Source organism: Globicephala melas, chromosome 15, assembly GCF_963455315.2.
Source record: "Globicephala melas chromosome 15, mGloMel1.2, whole genome shotgun sequence".
Lineage (NCBI taxonomy): Eukaryota > Metazoa > Chordata > Mammalia > Artiodactyla > Delphinidae > Globicephala > Globicephala melas.
In genome coordinates, this window is record NC_083328.1 from 9,361,062 (window position 1) to 9,381,498 (window position 20,437).

Genomic DNA, 20,437 nt, shown 5'->3' on the forward strand with positions numbered 1-20,437 from the left:
CTGGGTCCGGCTGAGTCTGGGAGCTGGGCTTCGGGCTCGCTGGGAGCCGTGCTTTGCTGTGAGGGAGTGACGGTGGCTTCTCGGTGCGCTGGCTTCCGGGGGCTCTGGGGGCTGTCGCGGATGGCGGGTGTTTGTTTCTGGGTGCGGAGGTTTGGGATTGCGTTTAGCCTGTGGGTGTGTGTCTGCCTGAGTTTGTGTTTGTGTGGGAGGTGTGTTTCTCCTCCAAGGTGTCCACTGTTCCGGGCATGGTCCGTCCCTCCCTGTGGGTGACGGTGGGAGGCCTGAGGTGAGAGTAGCCGGGGTGGGGTGGAGCTGTTTTCTCTCGGCCGGGCCTGGTTGGCTGTTTGGGAGTAATTCCCAGGCTCTGGGGTGTCAGGAGCCTGGGAGGGGGAATGAGTCACTCCCTCCTCCCCCCCACCAGAAACTTATTCCCTGTCCCGGGGGCCAGGTTTCGCCAGGAGCCATAAAGAGGCCCTGCCCAAGCCTCTTCCGCTTTCAGGCAGGCGGGCGAAACCCAGCCCGGGGGCTGCCTCGGAGACAGGCGCTGCCCAGCTGGCATGAGGCGGCCTGGACCCACCCCTCAGGGCTTTCCCCGGTCTATTCTATGTGCTGAATATTCTGCCCGCTCACAGCCGCTCCTCCCATGGCCCCTCCCATTGCTGAGCCCCTCCCTCACTGAGCCCCCCTCCCCTCACTGAGCCCCCTCCCTCACTGAGCCCCTCCCCTCACTGAGCCCCCCTCCCCTCACTGAGCCTCCTCCCCTCACTGAGCCCCCTCCCTCACTGAGCCCCCCTCCCCTCACTGAGCCTCCTCCCCTCACTGAGCCCCCCTCCCCTCACTGAGCCCCCCTCCCCTCACTGAGCCCCCTCCCTCACTGAGCCCCCCTCCCCTCACTGAGCCCCTCCCCTCACTGAGCCCCTCCCCTCACTGAGCCCCCCTCCCCTCACTGAGCCCCTCCCCTCACTGAGCCCCCCTCCCTCAATGAGCTCCCTTTCCCTCACTGAGCCCCCCTCCCCTCACTGAGGACCCCTCTTTGAGCCCCCTTCCGCTCTCTGAGTCTCTTCGTTAAGCTTTTCTGGGGGCGGGGGCGCGGGAGGGCGTGAGCTCGGAAGCGCGACTGGGTGAGCGGGCTGCTGCGGAGGGCCGGAGGCTCAGGGCAGGGTCGGGCTGCGTCTGGGCCAGCCTGCCTTGGCCTGGCTGGCTCTCCATTTCATCCCGAACATGGGGGCCAGGGTTCCTGCCATCTTCCCAGGCCCAGGGGCATGATGTGGAGGAGGGAAGCGTAGGGGGCTGTGACTCCGGAATTGAGTCACCCCAGGGGCTCCTGGACAGCCCCTACCTCTGCTCCCCTTCTTTCTCTCTCCTCACAGAGGCGCACACTCGTCTGCCTACCCTCCTCACCACCCACCTCCGTGAGGGCCCAGGAGAAGTCTCCCTCCTCATTCCTAGGCTCTTGGTTCTCAGGTCGGAGCCCTTGGTCTAGGCGCCCTCACCCCATCCGACCCGACAGACCCAAGATGGGGTGTCAGGGCTTTCCTCGGGGGTACTTAGAGGAAGGCTGCAGTGACGCTCACCTCCACTGGGGGGCGCTCCTCTACTGCTGGGGCCACAGCCACCCCCAACCCCATGGGTTACTCCTTCCCGTGGACCTCACAGTCCTGCCCGGATGCCCACCTCCTCCGCCTGTGCATCAAGGCCTCGGCCACACTGGCTGTGCCCTCCGCAGACACCCAAGGGCGCCCACCTCAGGCCTGCCCCGCTGGACCCACCCTGGGGAGAACGGCACTGGCCATGCACACAGCACTGGTCAGCCTTTATTTTTCATCATGATGAAAAAAATCTGTACATCCTGTGGTTCACCATTTACCCTGACCCCCCTCCCTTCGCTGAACCCCACCTTAGGGGTACCTTGGGCGGCCCCATCACTTTTCTGACGATCACAACATTCCCTGTTCACTCCTCCACCCGCCTTTAGCAGGAGCGATTTTCGAAATTCCCATCCACGGGCTGGAGTACACGGCGGAGGCTGCAGTGACCATAAGCAAACACACGGGGGCAACACCTGAGAGGGCCGGGCGGGCCCAGCCTTGGCGGGGAGATGGACACGCAGCCATTGTACCCCGGGATGCAGCGCCACTGCCGGGGCCTCTGTCACCTTGCTGGGCGTCCCAGCTCATTCTGGACAGGGGGTTGCGGCGGTGGAGATGGGGTGTTGCCTAGGACAGGCACCCTGTATTTCCACCATCGTGCTAGGTCCCCGCGCCCTTTATCCCAGCCCCACACCATCTCGGGCAGGTCTCACCACTCCTGCGTGTCCACAACCGAACCAGCAACCCTTGAAGACAGGGCCTGAGGGTTTCTGAGTTTCTCCCCAGTTCGAGCAAGCTCCCGGCTGTCTTGAAAACAGACTTGAGTAGACTTGATGTTTGGTGTGGTGGTTACACACTGACTGTGGTTTCAGACAGTTCTGGGTTCAAATCCTGCCTCCACAAGCTGTGTGACCTCGGGGAAGTCACTTAAATGCTCTGAGCTTTGGTATCTACATTAGTAGACTGGGATGATAGCCCTTTTTTTTTTTTTTTTGGATCTTAATTAACAGAATCTTATTAGTTCTCTCCTACATATACCCATGGTATCAGAGCCTTGTTTCAGAGCTCTTCCTTCCTCCTGTTCACTGTACAGACCTGGAACCCAGGCCTGCCCAACAATCCCTATAGAAGACAGTGTTAGTGTGTTTGGGTCCTTCTTTGGAAAGCTGTCACCTCTCTTTCACCTGAACACTGGGACTAACCCCAAATTCCAGGCAGTCACTTCATGTTTTTGAGCTGTAGCAGAACAAATGCATGGAGATTTCTTTAAGGCTACAAACGTTACAAGTTGGTCCCATTAACAAGGACCTAGAGGCAGGAGTTTTTTAAACGGCATGAATCGAACACTTGCACGTTTCAACGGAATACAGTTTACATTCATCTCTAAATGTGAGATTAAGAAACTATCAGCTGGTTTCCAACTGGTTTCAATACTGGTTTGAAATTTGAATAATTTTACTGTGTAGACATTAAATATTTCGTTTAAATATGAAACATTAAATCTTTTCCTGACTATCCAGACAGAAACAGAGAAAGCAGGAACAACAGGCAGGAGAAGAAACAGTCCAGTTAACAGACTTGTGACTTCTATGCCATCTGTAACAAGGGGAGGGACTTCGGCATGGGTTTCAAAATCGCCTGGGAGCTGCTGCCTAAAGTCACCTCTACTCGGCATAAACCATTTTTTCTACACAAGGTGTCTGATTCCTACAAAGGCAAAAGAAACCCAGAAAACAAAACAGAAAGAACTGGGGTGGTCTCTCAATGAGTTACAGCGGATATCCTATAGCACTAAAGGAACTGTCATTTTATTTCGTACTACTGAGGCCTTGCCACGCAGAAGAGCTCTTGCTGAGAAATAAAAAACTTCAATCCTGGTTCCCCTCAGAGGACACCGTGAGCCTGGGTAAGGTCCTCAAGACGAAGGTTTCCTGCTAGCAGGAAGCTATTCTCTCCTAACTTCTAGACTTACTGCATACTAGTTGAAAAACAGGCCACTTGGCTATTTCAATAAATCTCAATGTCACAGCCCTTTTTTTTTAATGTTTATTTTTTTCAAAGGAAAACAGCAACAGCCAGTTGGAAACCTATTTATTCTTCAGCTCCAGTTTTGTTTAATTTAGAAGTGACTTACTGATTCACTATATTAACCACCCCTCCTCCCCCCCCACCTTTCCTCTTTAAATATTTATCTTCTACTTTGCTGAATTCTTCTAAGGAGATTGTTCCAGTATATATCTCCAGGTCCTTGCTTTGCTCCTTTTACCAAATAAATAAATAAAAATTAAAATGCAAAATGCAATTCCCTTGTGCATCTTAAGGGCTCCAATTGTCAAAAATAGAAAAGAAAAATCTTTGGAATAGCCAATTAAGTTGAATTTAAAAAAAAAACTCGCACGACCATGTGTAAAATAGTTAGTGGGAACCTGCTGCATAGCACAGGGAGCTCAGCTTTGTGCTCTGTGATGACCTAGAGGGGTGGGAAAGGGAGGGTGGGAGGGAGGCTCAAGAGGGAGGGAAAATATGTATACATAGAGCTGATTCACTTTGTTCTACAGCAGAAACTAACACGACATGGTAAAGCAATTATACTCTAATTTTTAAAATTAATTAATTAATTAAAAAAAAAAACCCTCACGTGAATGTGGTTTCTCTGGGGGCAGAAATCCACTCCTATTATACATCACAAGGTCCTGAGGGGTAACAGAGGCTGTGTGGGGCCTGCCTGGCACCTGACAGGCATTTGACAAGTGCTAATTATTATTCTTTTCAAAGCAGCTCTGTTGAGCTCTAATTCACACACCATGCAATTCACCCATTTAAAGTGTATAACGAAGTGTTTTTTTAGTCTATTCAGAGTATGCAACCATCATCACAGCCAATTTTAGAACATTTTCATCACACCAAAGAGAAAGCCTGTACCCTCTACCACCCTATGCCACGTCCCCTCCAGCCCTAAGCCACTCATCTTCTTTCTGTCTCTATAGATTTGCCTGTTCTAGACATTTCATGTAAACAGAATCATACGATATGTGACCTTTTGTCTGACACTTGCATTTAGCATGTTTTCAACGTTCACCCATGTTGTAGCACGGATCAGCACTTCATTCCTTTTTATGGCTGAAAAATAATTCCGGTGCATGAATATAGCCCACATAGTTGATCAGTTCATCCTCTGATGGCCACTTGGGTTGTTTCCCTTTTGACTGTTGGAATTATGCTGCTATGAACATTCAGGTAGCTATTATTATTAATGTCACTGCCCTTGACTTCCAAGATAACTAGGCCTGAGTGCCCCAGACTGTCCAGAGCACAAAGAAGGGAAAAAGCCGGGAGGGCTGTTTTGTACCAGATTCATCCCAAAGGGAGGCCCGGGTACCAGAGTTACATGGGATGGGGGATCCTTCTCCCCATCAGCAGGGAAGCCCAGTGTGTATGGATATGATTCAGGATATGAAGCAGGAGAGGAAGGCTGGGCCAGATTACGGCAGACTTTAGTATGGGGTGGGTAGGGGTGGAGGCGCCTGGGGAAGACTTCTGTGGGTGAGTTGGGCTTGGGGGTGAGTGGGCGTGGAGGGTGAGGCCAGTGGGAGGCCAGCAAGGAGGCTGAGGAAACCATGGCTGGTGTGTGTATGTGTGTGGGGGGGTTATTGCCATATCAGTTTGCCTCTGCTCTCTCTTCTTCCCCGTTCCCAGCAGCAACTGGTCAGGCTTGGGACTGGGGTGGGGTGGAAAGAGAGCCAAGGCTGAGGCAGAAGCTCTCCCTGGGCTTGACTTTGAGGTAAAGGCCGAGGTCAAGAAGAGCTGGGGTTTGGTGTTCTGGAGTGGGGACAGGAGGAAGGGATAGCAGAGAGATTCCTCTATTGGAAAGCAATGATGTGGGCGGGTGGATGACTTGAGAGTGTGTGGCATGTGGGGAGGTTCCTACTACATGCTTCTACCATACGCCAGGCACTACTCACAGGAATGAAAGGTGATACCTTTTAGTTGATGACTATATGGTTCCTGGACAGTGATTTCTTTCATTTCGTTTTTTGGCCGTGCCACGTGGCCTGCGGGATCTTAGTTCCCTGACCAGAGATCGAACCCGTGCCCCCCTGCAGTGGAAGCGCGGAGTCTTAACCACTGGACCGCCAGGGAAGTCTCGAGGCCAGTGATTTCTGATTCCTCGGTGTTGCTGGGAGGCCACTGAGCCCCAGACCCTGAGGGGTCCAGGCAGACTGGAGCCTGGAGGTTTCCACGGCACCCAGGGCTTGGCACTGGCTGATGGTTCAAGGAAGGACTTCCCGATGTCCTGGGATGTCGAATATCCCTGGTCAGAGATGGAGCTGCAGGAAGTTCTGAGGCTGAGAGCCCTGCCAGCCCGCTGAGGTGGCAAAGAACTGGAATGAAGTGGATTAAAAGAAAATAAAGAAACACGCGGGACCCTTGGTGCATGCCCAGGTGTGTGGTGGCAGCTTCATGCTGATGTGGGGCTGAACAGCTGTGGAGTGATGCTGACGGGCAGTGACACCAAGCCACTGGCGCTTGCCCAGCCCCCTGGGTACCTGCAGTCCCCCAACCTCACTGGAGAGAAGCAGGGATTGTATGGAGGGGGAAGGGAGGGTGTGACCAAGGGCTGTGGGTGAGCGCTCAGGTCCTTGTCAAAAGTTCAAATCATGTAGGTTGGGGCTTCCCTGGTGGCACAGTGGTTGAGAGTCCGCCTGCCGATGCAGGGGACATGGGTTCGTGCCCCGGTCCGGGAAGATCCCACATGCCACGGAGCGGCTGGGCCCGTGAGCCATGGCCGCTGAGCCTGCGCATCCGGAGCCTGTGCTCCGCAGTGGGAGAGGCCACAGCAGTGAGAGGCCTGCCTACCACACACACACAAAAAAAAGTTCAAATCATGTAGGTTAAGCCCTGCTATAAAAAGAACATTGAAAAAGAAAAAAAGTTCACACTAACCAGAGGTGTGGCTGCTCCCAGCTGGTCCCCACATCCTGCTCCCCAGCCCATGGCAGGCAGGTCAGGGCCGGCTGTACCCTTCCTCAGGGCTAGACTGATCCAGAGCTGGGAGCCAGCAGAGAATGAGGGCTGGGTCAGTGGGCGCACCGGGCGGTAGGACAAAGACCTGGCAGTTGAACTGGGCCCCAAGAAGGCCAGGGGTCAGGATCTGTGGGTGGTGTCTACCCCAACCATGCCTGGAGGCACTCCAGTAGGAGAATGCCGGCCAGGCCGGGAGGAAAGGGTAATACGATCTCTGAGTCACCTGGGGCTGGGGTGAAATGCCACTTACAATGGATAGATTTTTGGTTTTGTCCCTGGTCTGTCACTGCTGACTCACTGGCTGCCTACCTGGGAGTCCCCTGGTTGACCTGCTAGTTTCTCTCTCCCTCTTGGTATGTCATGGAAGTAGAGACAGCTTCTCTGTAAGCTGTCGTCATCAGGTGTAACCTGCCCAGGCTGCTGGGAGGGAAAAGGTGCTGGGTTCCAGGATCCCCTGGGGTCCGCACTTGGGGGGTGGGCAGGAAGCAAGTAGGGATGACTCCAGCCCCTGGCTCTACCCACTGGAGACCACGTCTGTCTTGGCCCGGGGGAAGCAGGCTGCTCTGGGGGTCTAGCTGGTCCTGGGTCAAGATGTCCCCCTAATATCTCAAGGTTCCATCCACCCCAGAGCAGGGCAGCCCTCTTGGCTCTCCCCATCCAATTAACCTACCACGAAGGCCCAAGTAACAGCTGTCTGGGCCTACCCTTGCTCAAAGCCTGTCCATGGCTCCCCTGGGCACCCCAGCTCTTGAGCTGGCTACTTGAGGCTTTTCCTGATGTGCCCAACTTGCCTTCCAGCCCAGCTCCACCACCTGCCCAGCTCCAGACACCACAAGGCCCCCGAAAGGCCCCTAGTCTCTGCCCCTTGCCGCTCCCCTTTTTAGAGAACTCTCTCCTTTCCATAGGATTCTAAGCTTTTACTCACTTTTCACAGCTCTCCTTCCCTCTCCCTCCTCCAGGAAGCCCGCCTTGGGCCCAGGATGCTGCTGACCCTTTCCTCCGGAGCCCACACAGAGCTGCCTTCTCTGGTCTAGGGAGTTGTCTGTTTAGATCAGGGGGTCTCGAGGGCAGGCACTGGCCCAATTCCCACTGTTCTCATGATTCTCATGGCCCTGGAATGTCACATCAGTTCTCCGAGGCTTAGTTTTCTCATCTCTAGAATGGGACAGATGGTGCCCTGCATGGTTTTGTAGTGAGAAAAAATGATGTCTCATAATACTAAGGCACCTTAGCAGGCCCAACTCCTGCTGACCAGTGACCTGGCTGGGGGGTGTGGGCTGGGCAGGACTGATCCCTCCAAAAGATTAGAAGGTCCTCGGGGATCCCCTGGCCTTTAAGTCCTCTTCTTCCTCTGCCTCTGGAAAATGGATGTATCATACAATCAAGAGACAGGGGCTGCTCTGAAGTTAGGTAGGGGGAGCAGGAGGGAGGGATGGGGGGGCGGGAAGGAGTTCTCCTGTCCCTGGGATGGACCCCTCTGAGAAGCAGGGCAGTGGCTTGTGAACGGTGGACAGGAGGGTGGGCGGTGAGGATGGCTCCGGTCTTGCATAAATATGGGCTCTTTGAAACTGCCAGGCAGAAGCTGGACTCAGAAGCACTAATTTCATGGAAACTAATTAAAAACTCACTCAGTCCCATCCTGTCTTTCAGTCTCCCTCTCTTCACAGAGCCCTTCCCCCGCTGAGCCCCTCTCTCTAGCCAAGCCCATTCAGAGCACCCACATCCCCCCACCCACCCCCCGCCCCCGCTCAGCCCCTCCCTCTCTCTGAACCCAGCTCCATCCCCGCCATCCCTCCATCCCATTCCCAGAAGTGCCTGGGCCGTGGGGCTGCAGCCAGCAGCGTGGCCTCGCTTCTCTTCCTTGGAGATGCCACCCCACCCCACCTTCTCCCTCCATGTATGTGGGGAACCAGGCCTGTCATTACCCCCTCCGGGGCCAAGTGGGGAGCGTGGCCACCGGTGTGGGCTGCCAGGCTACGGGCAGGGGGCTACCCACTCAGCCCAGGGCCTGGCCTCCACTTCTGAGCCCAGGGCCCGTGGCTTTCTAGGGCCTGGACTGGGCCCGCCGGACCCCTGTCAAGGCGGCGAGAAGAATCTCAGTGGACTGAGTGGGCCTTGCTTCCGTGTTTTCACGGAGCATCCCACTGCCTCAGAGGGAGATGTTGTCCTCCTTCCCCGGATGAGGAAATTGGTTGAGAGAGTTTAATTCTATTGCCCAGTGTCGCAGAATTGGTAGTGACAGAGCTGGGATTCAACCCGGGGAGGGCTGGGGTCATCTCAGAAGAGAGCCATAAAAGGACCACGACATTCTGCCCCAGATTCTGAAAGTCCCAGCCTGGGGCCCAGCCCTCCCAGCCAGGGCTGGGCCTGCCCTAGTGAAATCCCCACTGTTGCCAGAGCCAGCAGGAGGCGGCCAGTGCATACCGGCCCAGGGTCTGGAAGTGACCGCCTGTTTGCTGGAAGCATCCAGGAGATCTTCCTCCTGGGACCATCCAGGACGATGGCTCTGAAGTGACTCGAGACACAATCTTTACACTCACGGAGAATTATGACACCCCACTGCAGATTATTCACTAAAATTTAAACAAATTTTTAACTTAATGACATTGTCTCTGGTTAAAAAAGAACAGGATCTTAACTTGTGTCTGTGGGCAGAGAAGTTAGTGAACTCCTGCAGAAATAAATCGTTTTGAGCCAACTTCCAGCTAGACTGATTTCTGAGCTGAGAGTGAGGCTTCTTCCTTTTTCTTTTTTTTTTTTTCAGAAAAGCCATTTGGTTTTTTTTTTTCTCGGTACGCGGGCCTCTCACCGCTGTGGCTTCTCCCGTTGCGGAGCACAGGCTCCGGACGCACAGGCTCAGCGGCCATAGCTCACGGGCCCAGCCGCTCCGTGGCATGTGGGATCTTCCCGGACCGGGGCACGAACCCGTGTCGCCTGCATCGGCAGGCGGACTCTCAACCACTGCATGACCAGGGAAGCCCTAGCCATTTTGTTTTATACAGATCAAAACGTATGTTTGGTGGGGAAGAATAATTTTAAGTTGACACCTGGCCTTAGAGTTCCTGGTCCCAGCGGAGACGAGTGAAGTGTCCCGGGACTCGGGTCCGCTCAGCCCTCAGAGATCCCTCTGGCCGCCTCGGCAGGGGTCTGGTGGACCCGCACAGACCAGAGAAGGACAAAGAAGGCTCAGATGGCAGCAGGGTGCCTCAAGGTTGGATGCGAGACTTTATCTGCCACTTTCCCAGGGACATGCAGGGAGCTGGGCACAAGGCTGTGTGTGTGTGTATGTGTGCGTTGTGATCAAAGACTTGGCTGAGCCCCTGGGGCCCTGGGGCCCAGGGTCTGAGAAGTCCCAGCTCCCCTTCGGTGCGAGGGTAGAACCAGAGCTGAGGGCCTGATGCTTTGTGACATGAACTTGGCTCTTTCCTCCTCACGGTCCCAAGCTTTTCAGCTCGCAAAGCACTTTCACATCCTCGTCTTATTTCACATCTGTCTTAGATCGGGAAATGTGCTAATGTCTTCAATTTACAGAGAGAAGTTGAGGCCCAGAGATGGAGCTGGCTTCCCCCGAGGTCACGGGGCTGGTGAGAGGGTTATGGGCGGAGATGGGTGACCTGATCTGGCTGGGGAGAGCGCTGTCCTTGATAAAAACCAGCGTGTAAGATACAATTCTATTGGCGTCAAATTAGTGTATGTTGGGAGAAAGAAAAAGAAATAAGTGCTAACCCTGCCCTCTCAGCCCCCAAAGCAAAAGTCATGAATGGCAGACACACTAGTAAAGTGTCACAGTGAAAGACTGTCTAAGCTGTTGGGAGGACCAGGCCCAGGGAGCCAGAGTGGGTGTAGGAAAATTGTTCCGGCTTTGCCGGTGTTTTTCCTGCAGCAGGTGCGTGGGACCCAGCCAGTGTCTCCTGGCGTAAATGAATCCTCAGCAAATATTTCTCCAGCTCCACTCATGTGCAGAGGGCTCACAGCTCCCCCAGGACTGGCTCCTGTTTCTCCTTCACACCTGAGCACCTCGAGCTCCACCTGAGCTCCCCTGCCCTGGGCCTGCCCTTTGCCTTGGGCCCTCTTGCACCTGTCCTCCCCCTAGCTTTCAGCCCCTCCCCTGCCTCTGAAGTGCTTGGCTGAGCTGGGCAGGGAAGGACAGCTTCTTAGTCACTTCTGTTGGGCCACAGGTGGAAAGCTCTAGGGCCTGTGTGCTCCCCCTCCCCCACTGCTGCTTCTCCAAGTGCCAGTCGGCTGTGTCCCAGAACAAGAGCAGGAAGTTGAGGGAGGGGCGTGTAGGGGGTGAGTGAGGGTCTCTGTAGGCAGAAACCTTACTGAAGGGCTGGAATGACCAGCCCACCCCGTTCTGGGCAAGCCCCACACGGCCCTCCCTGGGCCTCAGTTCACCCATCTGTGCAAAGGCAGTAAGAGTCCTTGCCCTGCTTAATGATAGGCAGGCTGTGATGAGGTCACTGCAGGGAAGCACTTATCGTCCCTCTGGAAGGGCAGTATCTCCGTTGCTCAGTCCACAGGCCTGTTTGCGTGCTGTTCCTCGAAGCCTGGTAAGGAGAACGCCAGGGAGGCGTGGTCCTGGCAGGAACTATTCCTGTTTGTGTTGGTGTGTGTGTCTGGGGCTGAGGGGGAGTGGGGGAGGGCAGCTGGGAACCGGGATAATGCCTCCTGCCTTGTTGAGCACCTAGTAGGTGTCAACCCCTGCGCTGAGCTCTGAGGCTGAGTATCTATCCTTCAGGAGCCCCCAGCCTTGTAGGGGAGACCGAAGTGTTTACAGTCAACCACAGTACAAGGACCTCAGTTTCCCCATCGCGCTAGCTTATTCCTGCCAGCCCTATGGTTCCACAGGCTGTCAGCACGTTTTAAATAGCTCACAGAAAGCTTCTACCCAAATCACCCACACAGGATAGCTCTCTTTCTCGGGAAGCTCAGGGACCACTGCCAGGGTCAGATTAGACACCCAGCTGCCCCAGGGCACCAGGCACGGGGCTTGACAATGCTGGGGGCTCAGGGATGAGCTCCCCAGCACGTGGGGAAGAAAGGGGGTGGGGTTCCCTTGATCCAGCCAGGATGAGCCTGGCCATTCTCTCTCCCCACCACAGTGACTCCTTCCTTTAGGTTCCCAAAGCCCCTGCCCTGAATCAGGCCCTTCCTAATCCTTGCCCTCTGCCCGACTTTCACCTCCATCCTGTTTCCAGAGACCCCTTTCTCAACCTGGCATCCGATGCCCTTGCTGGTCTCACAGCCTCTGTGCACAGCCCAGGGCTCCGAGATGCCTGAGGCAGAAATTTCTGGCTCTTTTCCTCTGGCCCCTCCCCCACTACCCCGTCTCTGGTCAGACTGGATTCCTCTGAATCTGTTCTGGTTCCCAGAACTAGCTGCATCTCCCCACCTTGGGCACCTTGGCGTTCGCCGTTCCCTCTCCCTGAAGCTCTCCTTCACCTAGTCCTGCTGTCTTGCCCAACTCCAGAGGGCCCCGTCCATGGCGATTTCTGTCATCAGTGCCTCTGCAGCACAACCCAGTTGCCTGGAGTTATGCCAGGCAACTCCCCTTCCCTGTCAGGCCCCCTCCCAGGCACCACCCCCAACACCCCAGCTGAGTTTTTCCTCCCCTTCCGAGTCTCATGGGACTTTGCTCCCATTCTGGCTTTATCAGAGGACGGTTCTGTGTATCTTCACTAAGTAAACACCTGTTTGCTGGACTGATGTCCCCAGGGTCTGGCCCATGGCTTTCTCTTGGTGACCTCCCCGACCTAATTCTGGCCAAGCTGGCTTTGCCCCAGCAGAAACTGGCTGAAACTTCTGAGGTTGGGGGCAGACTTCCTTCTCTCTTTGGCCAAAAGGGCATCACCTCCGAGACCCCTCCTCCGGCAGGGCTGGGAAGCCAGGTGATGGTGGTGAGAGATGGGGAGGGCACGTGATGGACCCAGGAGTCCGGGCCCCCCAGCTCCTTGGTCCTTAAAACTGGACCACATCAGGCCAATGTCCAGACGCGGGTAATGCAGATGCATGGATGGCGAGACGCTTAACAGTAATTGTCAGGCCAGTGATGCAGCTGATGAGGACTCTGACATCAGTAATCATGGTGGGGCTGCTCTTTGATGTTCCCAGGACTCTATCCTCAGACCCTCTCCCTGAAGGTAGCCACCTTCCATCCAACCACCCAAGCCTGGAATGAGGGAGCCCTGGGGTGTGGGGACCCTGGTCTTCAGGCCCCAAACCTGGCTGGGCCCGGCTCCCCGCTCCGGCCCCCCAGGTATGTCCAGGTGTTTGCAGGCTGTGACTCAGTGTCTATCTCCCGGATGACCTCAGCACGGGCCTGGGGGCAGGGGGAAAGGGCAGTTTCCTCTGAGACTGGCTCTCCAGCGTGGTGACTCAGGGGCCGAGGGCTGGGGCCTGAAAGTTCTTTTGTTGGCAGGCTCAGGAATCTAGAGAAACTGGTCAGGGGGCGGCTCCAGGGACTGAAACCCCTCCCTCGGCCCCCGCCCCTCCCGCGGAGCCCTATAACCGCTCCAGTCTTTAGCCTGAGAGCTTGCGGCAGCTGTCGGCAGGAAGGAACTGGTTGTGTTACACTCTGACTCTCGCTGGGTTTGTGCCTTTGACCCTCAGGAAAGGCACTCGGAGCTGCTCCAACTGGCTTTGCCTCTGGACTTGCCGTGAAAGACCTCCCTGCGAACGCTGAGTGTTCATCCTCGGCACTTGGACTCCTACAGCCTCCAGGGCCGGATCCCCACAGCCTTCCAGGTCCTAGACCCCAGCAGACGCTAAGCTATGGCTTCCATGGGGCTGCAGGTGATGGGTATCGCTTTGGCCGTGCTGGGCTGGCTGGGCGCCATACTGAGCTGCGCACTGCCCATGTGGCGCGTGACGGCCTTCATCGGCAGCAACATCGTCACGTCCCAGACCATCTGGGAGGGCCTGTGGATGAACTGCGTGGTGCAGAGCACGGGCCAAATGCAGTGCAAGGTGTACGACTCGCTGCTGGCGCTGCCGCAGGACCTGCAGGCGGCCCGCGCCCTCATCGTCATCTGCATCATCTTGGCCGTGCTCGGTGTGCTGCTCTCGGTGGTGGGCGGCAAGTGCACCAACTGCGTGGAGGATGAGAGCGCCAAGGCCAAGACCATGATTGTGGCCGGCGTGGTGTTCCTGCTGGCCGGCTTGCTGGTGATGGTGCCCGTGTCCTGGACGGCCCACAATATCATCCGCGACTTCTATAACCCACTGGTGGCCTCGGGCCAGAAGCGGGAGATGGGTGCCTCGCTCTACATTGGCTGGGCCGCCTCTGGCCTGCTGATGCTCGGTGGGGCCTTGCTTTGCTGCAACTGCCCACCCCGTACCGACAAGCCCTACTCTGCCAAGTACTCTGCCGCCCGCTCCGCTCCAGCCAGCAACTACGTGTAAGGCGCTACCGTTGACTCTTTTCCTTTCAGCTTTGTTTCTCCCTGGACTGAGCTTACTGTGACCCCAGGATGGCCTGCCAAGCAGAGACTGAGCCAGGCCGTTGGCCAGCAGCCCTCAGCCCCTCCTGGCCCTGTCGGACATTTTCTCAAGGTCACCTCCAACACTAGCAAGGATGGATGGAAAGAGACTCCTGTACCACCCTCCTCAGAATGGCTGTGGATACGGGGGGCTGGCTCCTGCTGGCCCGGACAGCTCAGCCCTGACTTTGCTTGGGCTCTGCCTCTGAGTGGGTGTTCAGCGGACCATGGGACTATGCCCGTGTTGATCACGGCCCCCTTCTTTGATCCTCCCCACTCCGTCTGCCAGCATCCTCTGGGTGGGTCAGCGAGCGCTTGGGCTGCGCCTTGCCCATGGAAACCTGTGGCCACGAGAACGGCCGCCTTGCTCACCCACCTGCCCTTGGAGCATAGTTGCCGAGCAGAGAGTGGACGGACAGGTTTAGAGGGGAGGGGCAGAGGTGCTACAAACTGGTTTGGGTAGTGGTGGGGGAGGGGGCTACATGTGGCCCAGGCTGCCCACACCCCTTCCAGCCCCTGTCCTTCAGGCTCCGAAGAAGGACCCCGGGCCCCTTGAGACTGGCCACCTCTGGATCCTCACCCCTGCCAAGGTCACTGGAGAGCCTGGGAGAGGCAGGGGGAATGCTCTTTCTCTGGTCCTAACCCCAGGAAGTCCTGGGGCTTTCCCCTGCTGCTACGTGGTTTCTGTTTTGTAATTTAAACTATTTGTCACGGTAATTGCTATTATTTTCTACAATAAATGGGACCTGTGCACAGGAAGACTGTATCGTTTCTGATTTCAGCTGCGGAGGTGGAGGGGAGGGCAGGGTTGGAAGCCTGGGCAGGGGGGTGGTGAGGGGCAGGACGACCGTGTGGTGGCCAGGACCAGAAGACTTACAAAACTGGTTCTGGGGAATTGTGAGACGTCGAAACTGGCCCCGAGCTTTGGAGTCACCTTGCTCAAGCCCTCCATTTGTCAGAGCGTAAAGCCCAGGACCTTAGGAAAGTGCTGGGGACTGTAGGAGGGAGGAAAGATGAGAACAGCCAGCCCTGGGGGATGGGCCACCTGCCCTCCCCTCCTTTTGTTCCAGCTCCGTCTGGGCCTCCAGGCTGGTCTGCTCACCCCTCAGGTCCCTTCTCCCAGCCTTTGCTCAGGCTGTCTCTGCCCTCAGCCTGGAACGTCCCTCTTCCTTTCTCCACCCTTCTGAATTCTAGTCCCAAAGGCTCAGCTCTGCGCCTCCTCCTCCATGAAGCCTTCCCTGGCTCCTGTCTGGAGGCATTATCATCAGCCCTGTTCACATCCCCACCTGGTGCTGGTGCGGACAGTCACCGAGGCCCTTTCACCTGCCCAGCTCTGGGGCAGCCTCCAAGCTACGCCCTGAGCCCCTCGGCTCCGCGTTCCGATCCCTTTAGAGATGAGGAAACCGAATCCTGGACACGTGAAAGTGTTTGGCCAAGGCCCAGATGCGTGAGCACGGGTTCCTGGTCTGTGAGTTAGAGGGAGAGGGCCCTCCACCCCGGGAGGGGTCAGAGTCACATCTGTGGCCCTATCGTGCCTGGCACAGGGACAGCCAGGGATGGGGCCCCTCTCTGTCCTGTTTCTTCTCTTCTGTCCTCCATAGGGACAGATGTCACTCTTTGCAGGGGTGAGAAAACCGCCGAGCCAGAGCTCTGCTGCCGCTTCTGGGACTCATTTAATAGGCATAGCTCTCCTGAGGGGCAGGGCTGGTGCAGCGGCCTCGTTTTACAGGCAAAGCAGAGGAGGCCCAGCCATGGGCCTGGCCAAGGCCTCATGGAGGCTCGGAGGCCAGCTGGGGGCTAGGCACTGGGCCTCACTCCCTCAGCCTGGGCTGCCTCCTGCTTTCGGTACAGGTAGACGATGCCGGAGATGAAGCCGTCGCTGTCAGAGGTGCCAGGCCCCACCTCGAGCTCGGAGGTGGCCAGTTCCCACTGGTCCACAGGCCAGGCCACCAGGCGTTCCCAAGCCCTGGCCTGCTCCAGCCTGGCCAGGGTGGCCTCCAGCGCCTCTTTGTAACGCAGGTTGGATGGGTTGGTCCTGGTGGTCAGACACAGCAGCCCACCTGGGGAGGGGTGGGGAAGGAGCAGGCGAGTGAGGGAGGGGCAGGAGCCAGGGACAGGAAGGTTGTCCCCTTCCTGCTCACATCCTCAAGGGAGGAAGTTCTCCCAGCTTTGCCCCCGGGCCAGCCTTTCCCACCTCCAAGCCCCTGGTGCTCACTGATCCCTCCCCCAGGAATACCCTCTGCTTCCTCAGCTTACCAGCCTCCTACACACCTTTCAAGGCTTGAGTGTCCTTTATGCTGGGAATTTTTGGCTGAATTCCCTTGACAGAGGGGGCTCCCTTCTCACTGTTCACCCAGCCCCTCTCCTGGAGGATATGGCTGTGTCTGAATGCTCATGGGCTTTGGACCTTGGGCAACTCCCTTCACCTCTTGGAGCCTCAGTTTCCCAGCTTGCAGGCATGGTTACCCTGTCTCACAGGAAGGCCAGCACAGTCAGTAAGCACTGGCTGAATGAATGAACGACCTTGTCACTCCAGGTCTTCTCCAGGCACCTAGCGTATGCGGGCTCAGATATACTCAGGAGAGACAGGAGTCTGGAAGGCTTCCTGGAGGAGGAGGTAAGGAGAAGCAGGGTGCTACCGGCAGAGAGGGGCTTCGTGAGAGGAAAGGCTCTGAAGCAAGGAGGCTGTGACATGTGGGCGGGCAGTCTGGCCGGCTGAGGGGACTGGGAAGCACAGGCTGGGCGAGGAGGTCTGGTCCTTACTTGTTCAGGTGATGGGAGTTTCCTGCCCTCCCGAGCCTGATCACTACCTCTCTCTCTGATGCCACCAATGTCCCTGCATCTGTCAGCCTCTGCGGTTCCCTGAGGATGAGGCCTGCCTAGACCTGTCTTGACTTAGCCAGAGCCCCTGCTGAGCCCAGCAGGGGTGAAGGGGCAGGGACCAGATGCAATCTTGCTGTGATGGGGCACCTTCGGGGCTTCCAGATCCTGTCCTGCAGCCAGGTCTGAGCCTCGTGGTCCTCACACGCCACCACTCTCCTTTCTACCTGGGACTTCACTTAGGCTGTGTTCCTGCGTGGACTGCCCCTCACTCCCCATCCCAGCTGTCCCAAATGCCTCTCTTGTCTGAATTCTCAGGGCATTGAGCACCCACAGCCCTGTGGGCCCACCTCGGGCTTGGTCTTTTTCCCCTGGCCCCTTTCCGGGGCATGTGGGTTGGGTGTGTACCTTCTCCCCAGGGCAGAAGCAAGCACGGGGCAAGGCACACAGTAGCAGCACAGTAAACACAACCCTCACCTGCACATCAGCCCCACTTGTGGAGTTTATAGAAAAGCACTCACATCTACCATCTCACCTGAGCAGCCCCATTTCACAGATGAGGAAACTGAGGTCACGAAAGAGAAAGAGACTCCCCCTAGGTTAGTGGGGAAGCTGGAAGATGAGGGAACTCAACGGAGCCCCTACTATGTGCCAGGATTGAAACACAGGCCTTACAGACACTACTTGACCCAATTCTCACTGTAATCCTACGGGGAAGGGACTGTGCCACTCTGCTTACTGATGAGGAAATAGAGGCTGGAGAGGAGAGTGGAGTTGCTTCCGGTTTCCCAGTGGATAAGAGGCAAGCTGGCAACCTGCCCGCCCTGCCTGTTTGCCTGGGTCTGTTGATGGTGACGGCTGCAGCCGAGCCTGGGACGGCAGCTGTGGCTGGGATGCCAGGCTGTGTGACCCTGGGCATAACCCTACTCTCGCTTGGCCTGAGGCTTTCTGAGGCTTGCGTCTGTGGGTGTGGAGAAGGGAAGGTGCCTGCGTGTGGCTGGATGGGCTGCTTCTCACCTGGCTTGGTAACCCGCAGGAGCTCAGGTAGGGCACTGCAGGGCACCTGGCCGTCACTGAGGGCGCCCACCACCAGCACCGCGTCGAAGGTCCCTGTGTGGAGGTGCGGACATGGTGTGGTGGTTTGTCTTCAGTGTGGCCTCAGACCACCCTGGGGGAGGGTGCGCATGACAGGGCCTGAGGAGGGACCAGGCCTGCCACTGGTGTCTGTGGGACCCAGATCCCGTGGGGGATATGGCAGATGTGGCCCAGTCCTGGACTGAGGTCAGATCATGGGACGGAAGTTTCGGAGAAAGCGTCTCAGTGAGGGATTGGGGGGCTCGAAAAGAGAATAGGACTCAGTGTGGGAGGGGGCTTGTGGAGGGCTAGGCAAGGGGGATGGAGTCTTGGCAAAAGAAAGGGGCTACGTCAGGTGGGCTTGGTCAGAGGGTGTGCCTTCGGGTGCTGAAGGGGGTAGGGGAGTACCTTCAGAGCTGGGTAGAGGCTCCTGACCCAGGGTGCAGAGGCTGAGGCGCTGGTAGAGGCCACGGGCCCGGGCCTGTTCCAGCATCCCTGGGCTCCCATCCACCCCATGCAGCTGGAGGAAGCCCCGAGCCTGCAGCTGGGGTGGGGGGACCCAGTCACAATTCATACCTGCCGCCTCCCACTTAGGTCCCTGCACCTCGGGGAGGACAGTGGTCCCCGCAGTGGATGTAGCCCAAGTGTTTGGAACCAGTGAGTCTGAGCAGGGAGGCGGGGATCTGGGGCCTGGGGTAGTAGGAATTTTGAGCAAGTGGGGGCTGAAGGGAGGGCAGGGGATCTAGGGTGGTCTCACCTCTGCAGCCACTAGGCCAGTACCACAGGCCACGTCCAGGATCAGGGCAGCGTGGGGTGGACCTGGAAGGGCTTGGGTGAGGCAGTCCACTGCGAGCTGGGGAGCGCGGTACTGCAGGGCGGCCACATCCTGGGGACAGAGTGCTGCACCAAGAGCCACCCCGTGCCCCAGTGTTTGGGGGACCTCCTTTTGGGTGGTCTAGGAGTCAGCCCGGCCTAGCTGTGTGCATCGGGGGCCCAGGGCCTGCTGGGACTACAGTGAGGGGAGAACCAGGTATGAGGTGCTTTCCTCTGTCAAGGGGCGGGGACTGGAGAGTAGCCCTCAGCCCACGGCTGGGGTCTTTTCTGTGGGCCTTGGCATGGCTCTCTGCTTAGTTCATACTGACCCCTCAGTGGCACCTCTGCCTGGACTGCAGTCCCAGGGTGGGGATGTCTTGGCCCCTGATCTCTAGGGTCTGCCAGTCTGGAAGATGGGGCTGGTGAGAGGGCAGGGCCACTGTGGATGCGCTGAAGAGGAGCCAGTCCCAGAAGAGACAGGACTGCAGGGCTGCACCCAGGTCTTCCTTCCCTCTCACATTCGTTGCCCTGCGATGATGCAAGGCTCACTATTCCGGCTTTACAGACACGCAAACTGAGGCCGGGCAAGCAGATGGAAGCAGAGGTGAGGACCCGGCCGGTTTACCTGGTCATAATCCGGAGCCCATTGGTCATAGAAGTGAAGCTTGTGGGCCAGGTCGGTGATGCCATGCGAAGCCCCCACTCGCGCCCGCACCTCGGGCAGGCTCCGGCCCTCTTCCAGAGCCATCCTCCTGTGGGACACGGCTTCCGTGTCCTGAGGCCCACCTCAGTCTCACCTCCCTCCCACCCATCATGCCCAGCAGAGGAGGCTGTCAGGAGGGGGCCTCTCCCGGCCACCGGCACAATGCAATCCTATTTCACTGGGGGTGGGGGTGGGGACACTGAGCGCAGGGAGGGCGAGGCTGGACACCTGGGGACTCAAGGCTGCTGGAAGGGGTGTTCCCCTCGGCGGGAGGGAGGACCTGCCCCACCTCCTTGTCGGCCAACGCGAGCGGGATTCCAGGGTGGAAGGGCCCCTTAGGTGGTAGGGGTTCAGAACTCACCACCAATCTGACACGCCAGCGGGGTGGGTGGGCGCTGGAACTCGCGGAAGGGCCTGTAGGCGAGCCTGGCCACGCCCCCACCTCCCTCGATGATTGGTTTTCTGCTAAGAGAAAATGTCCAATCAGAGGAAAGCGCTGGCAACTCGCTCACCCCTCCACCACCAGCCAATGAGCTCAAAGTTCTTGGTCCGCCTTCAGTCCGGGAAGATCCCAGAATCTTGCTGAGAAGTTTGGAAGGTATCTGGGTTGAGTAATGTTCTCTGTGCCCTCCCGACTCCCGACGTCCTTTATGCTTCTCCAAAGCATCAGCTTTTAGGCAGTAGGAGCCTCAGAATTCTTGCGGACCAAAGAGGGACCTAGGATTAGCCTTCATTTTTAGAACAGTCACCAAGATCCATGCAAGGCTGTCCAGTAGAACTTTCTTTGGTGATGGAAATGTTTTATAAATACACGCTGTTCAAGTGGCTGTTGAGCGCTTGAAATGTGCCTAGTGCTGCTGAAAACAAACACTATAGGTTGGGACTTGAAGCCAGTCGCACTTCAGATGGGACTTGAACCCACAATCTCTGGCTTA

The 20,437-nt window shown here is 57.2% G+C and overlaps 2 protein-coding genes across 2 annotated transcripts; one reads left to right on the top strand and one right to left on the bottom strand.

Annotated features, from left to right (window-relative positions):
• The first annotated feature begins 13,160 nt into the window (after positions 1 to 13,160).
• On the top strand, positions 13,161 to 14,650 carry CLDN4 (claudin 4). The gene has a single exon (XM_030872000.3). It carries the CDS (start codon positions 13,386 to 13,388, stop codon positions 14,013 to 14,015), a length of 630 nt encoding a protein of 209 aa, XP_030727860.1. The 5' UTR covers positions 13,161 to 13,385; the 3' UTR covers positions 14,016 to 14,650.
• Positions 14,651 to 15,788: 1,138 nt separating this feature from the next.
• METTL27 (methyltransferase like 27) lies at positions 15,789 to 19,912 on the bottom strand. The gene is given in 7 exon segments (XM_030871999.2): positions 15,789 to 16,030; positions 16,032 to 16,152; positions 17,930 to 18,022; positions 18,395 to 18,530; positions 18,744 to 18,872; positions 19,425 to 19,551; positions 19,864 to 19,912. Coding segments are annotated over 6 exon segments (729 nt in total). The 5' UTR covers positions 19,548 to 19,551; positions 19,864 to 19,912; the 3' UTR covers positions 15,789 to 15,903.
• Positions 19,913 to 20,437: the final 525 nt, after the last annotated feature.

Bases quoted from the DNA above. Each gene is read 5' to 3' on its own strand.
- CLDN4 (XM_030872000.3), top strand. From the start codon at position 13,386: ATGGCTTCCATGGGGCTGCAGGTGATGGGTATCGCTTTGGCCGTGCTG.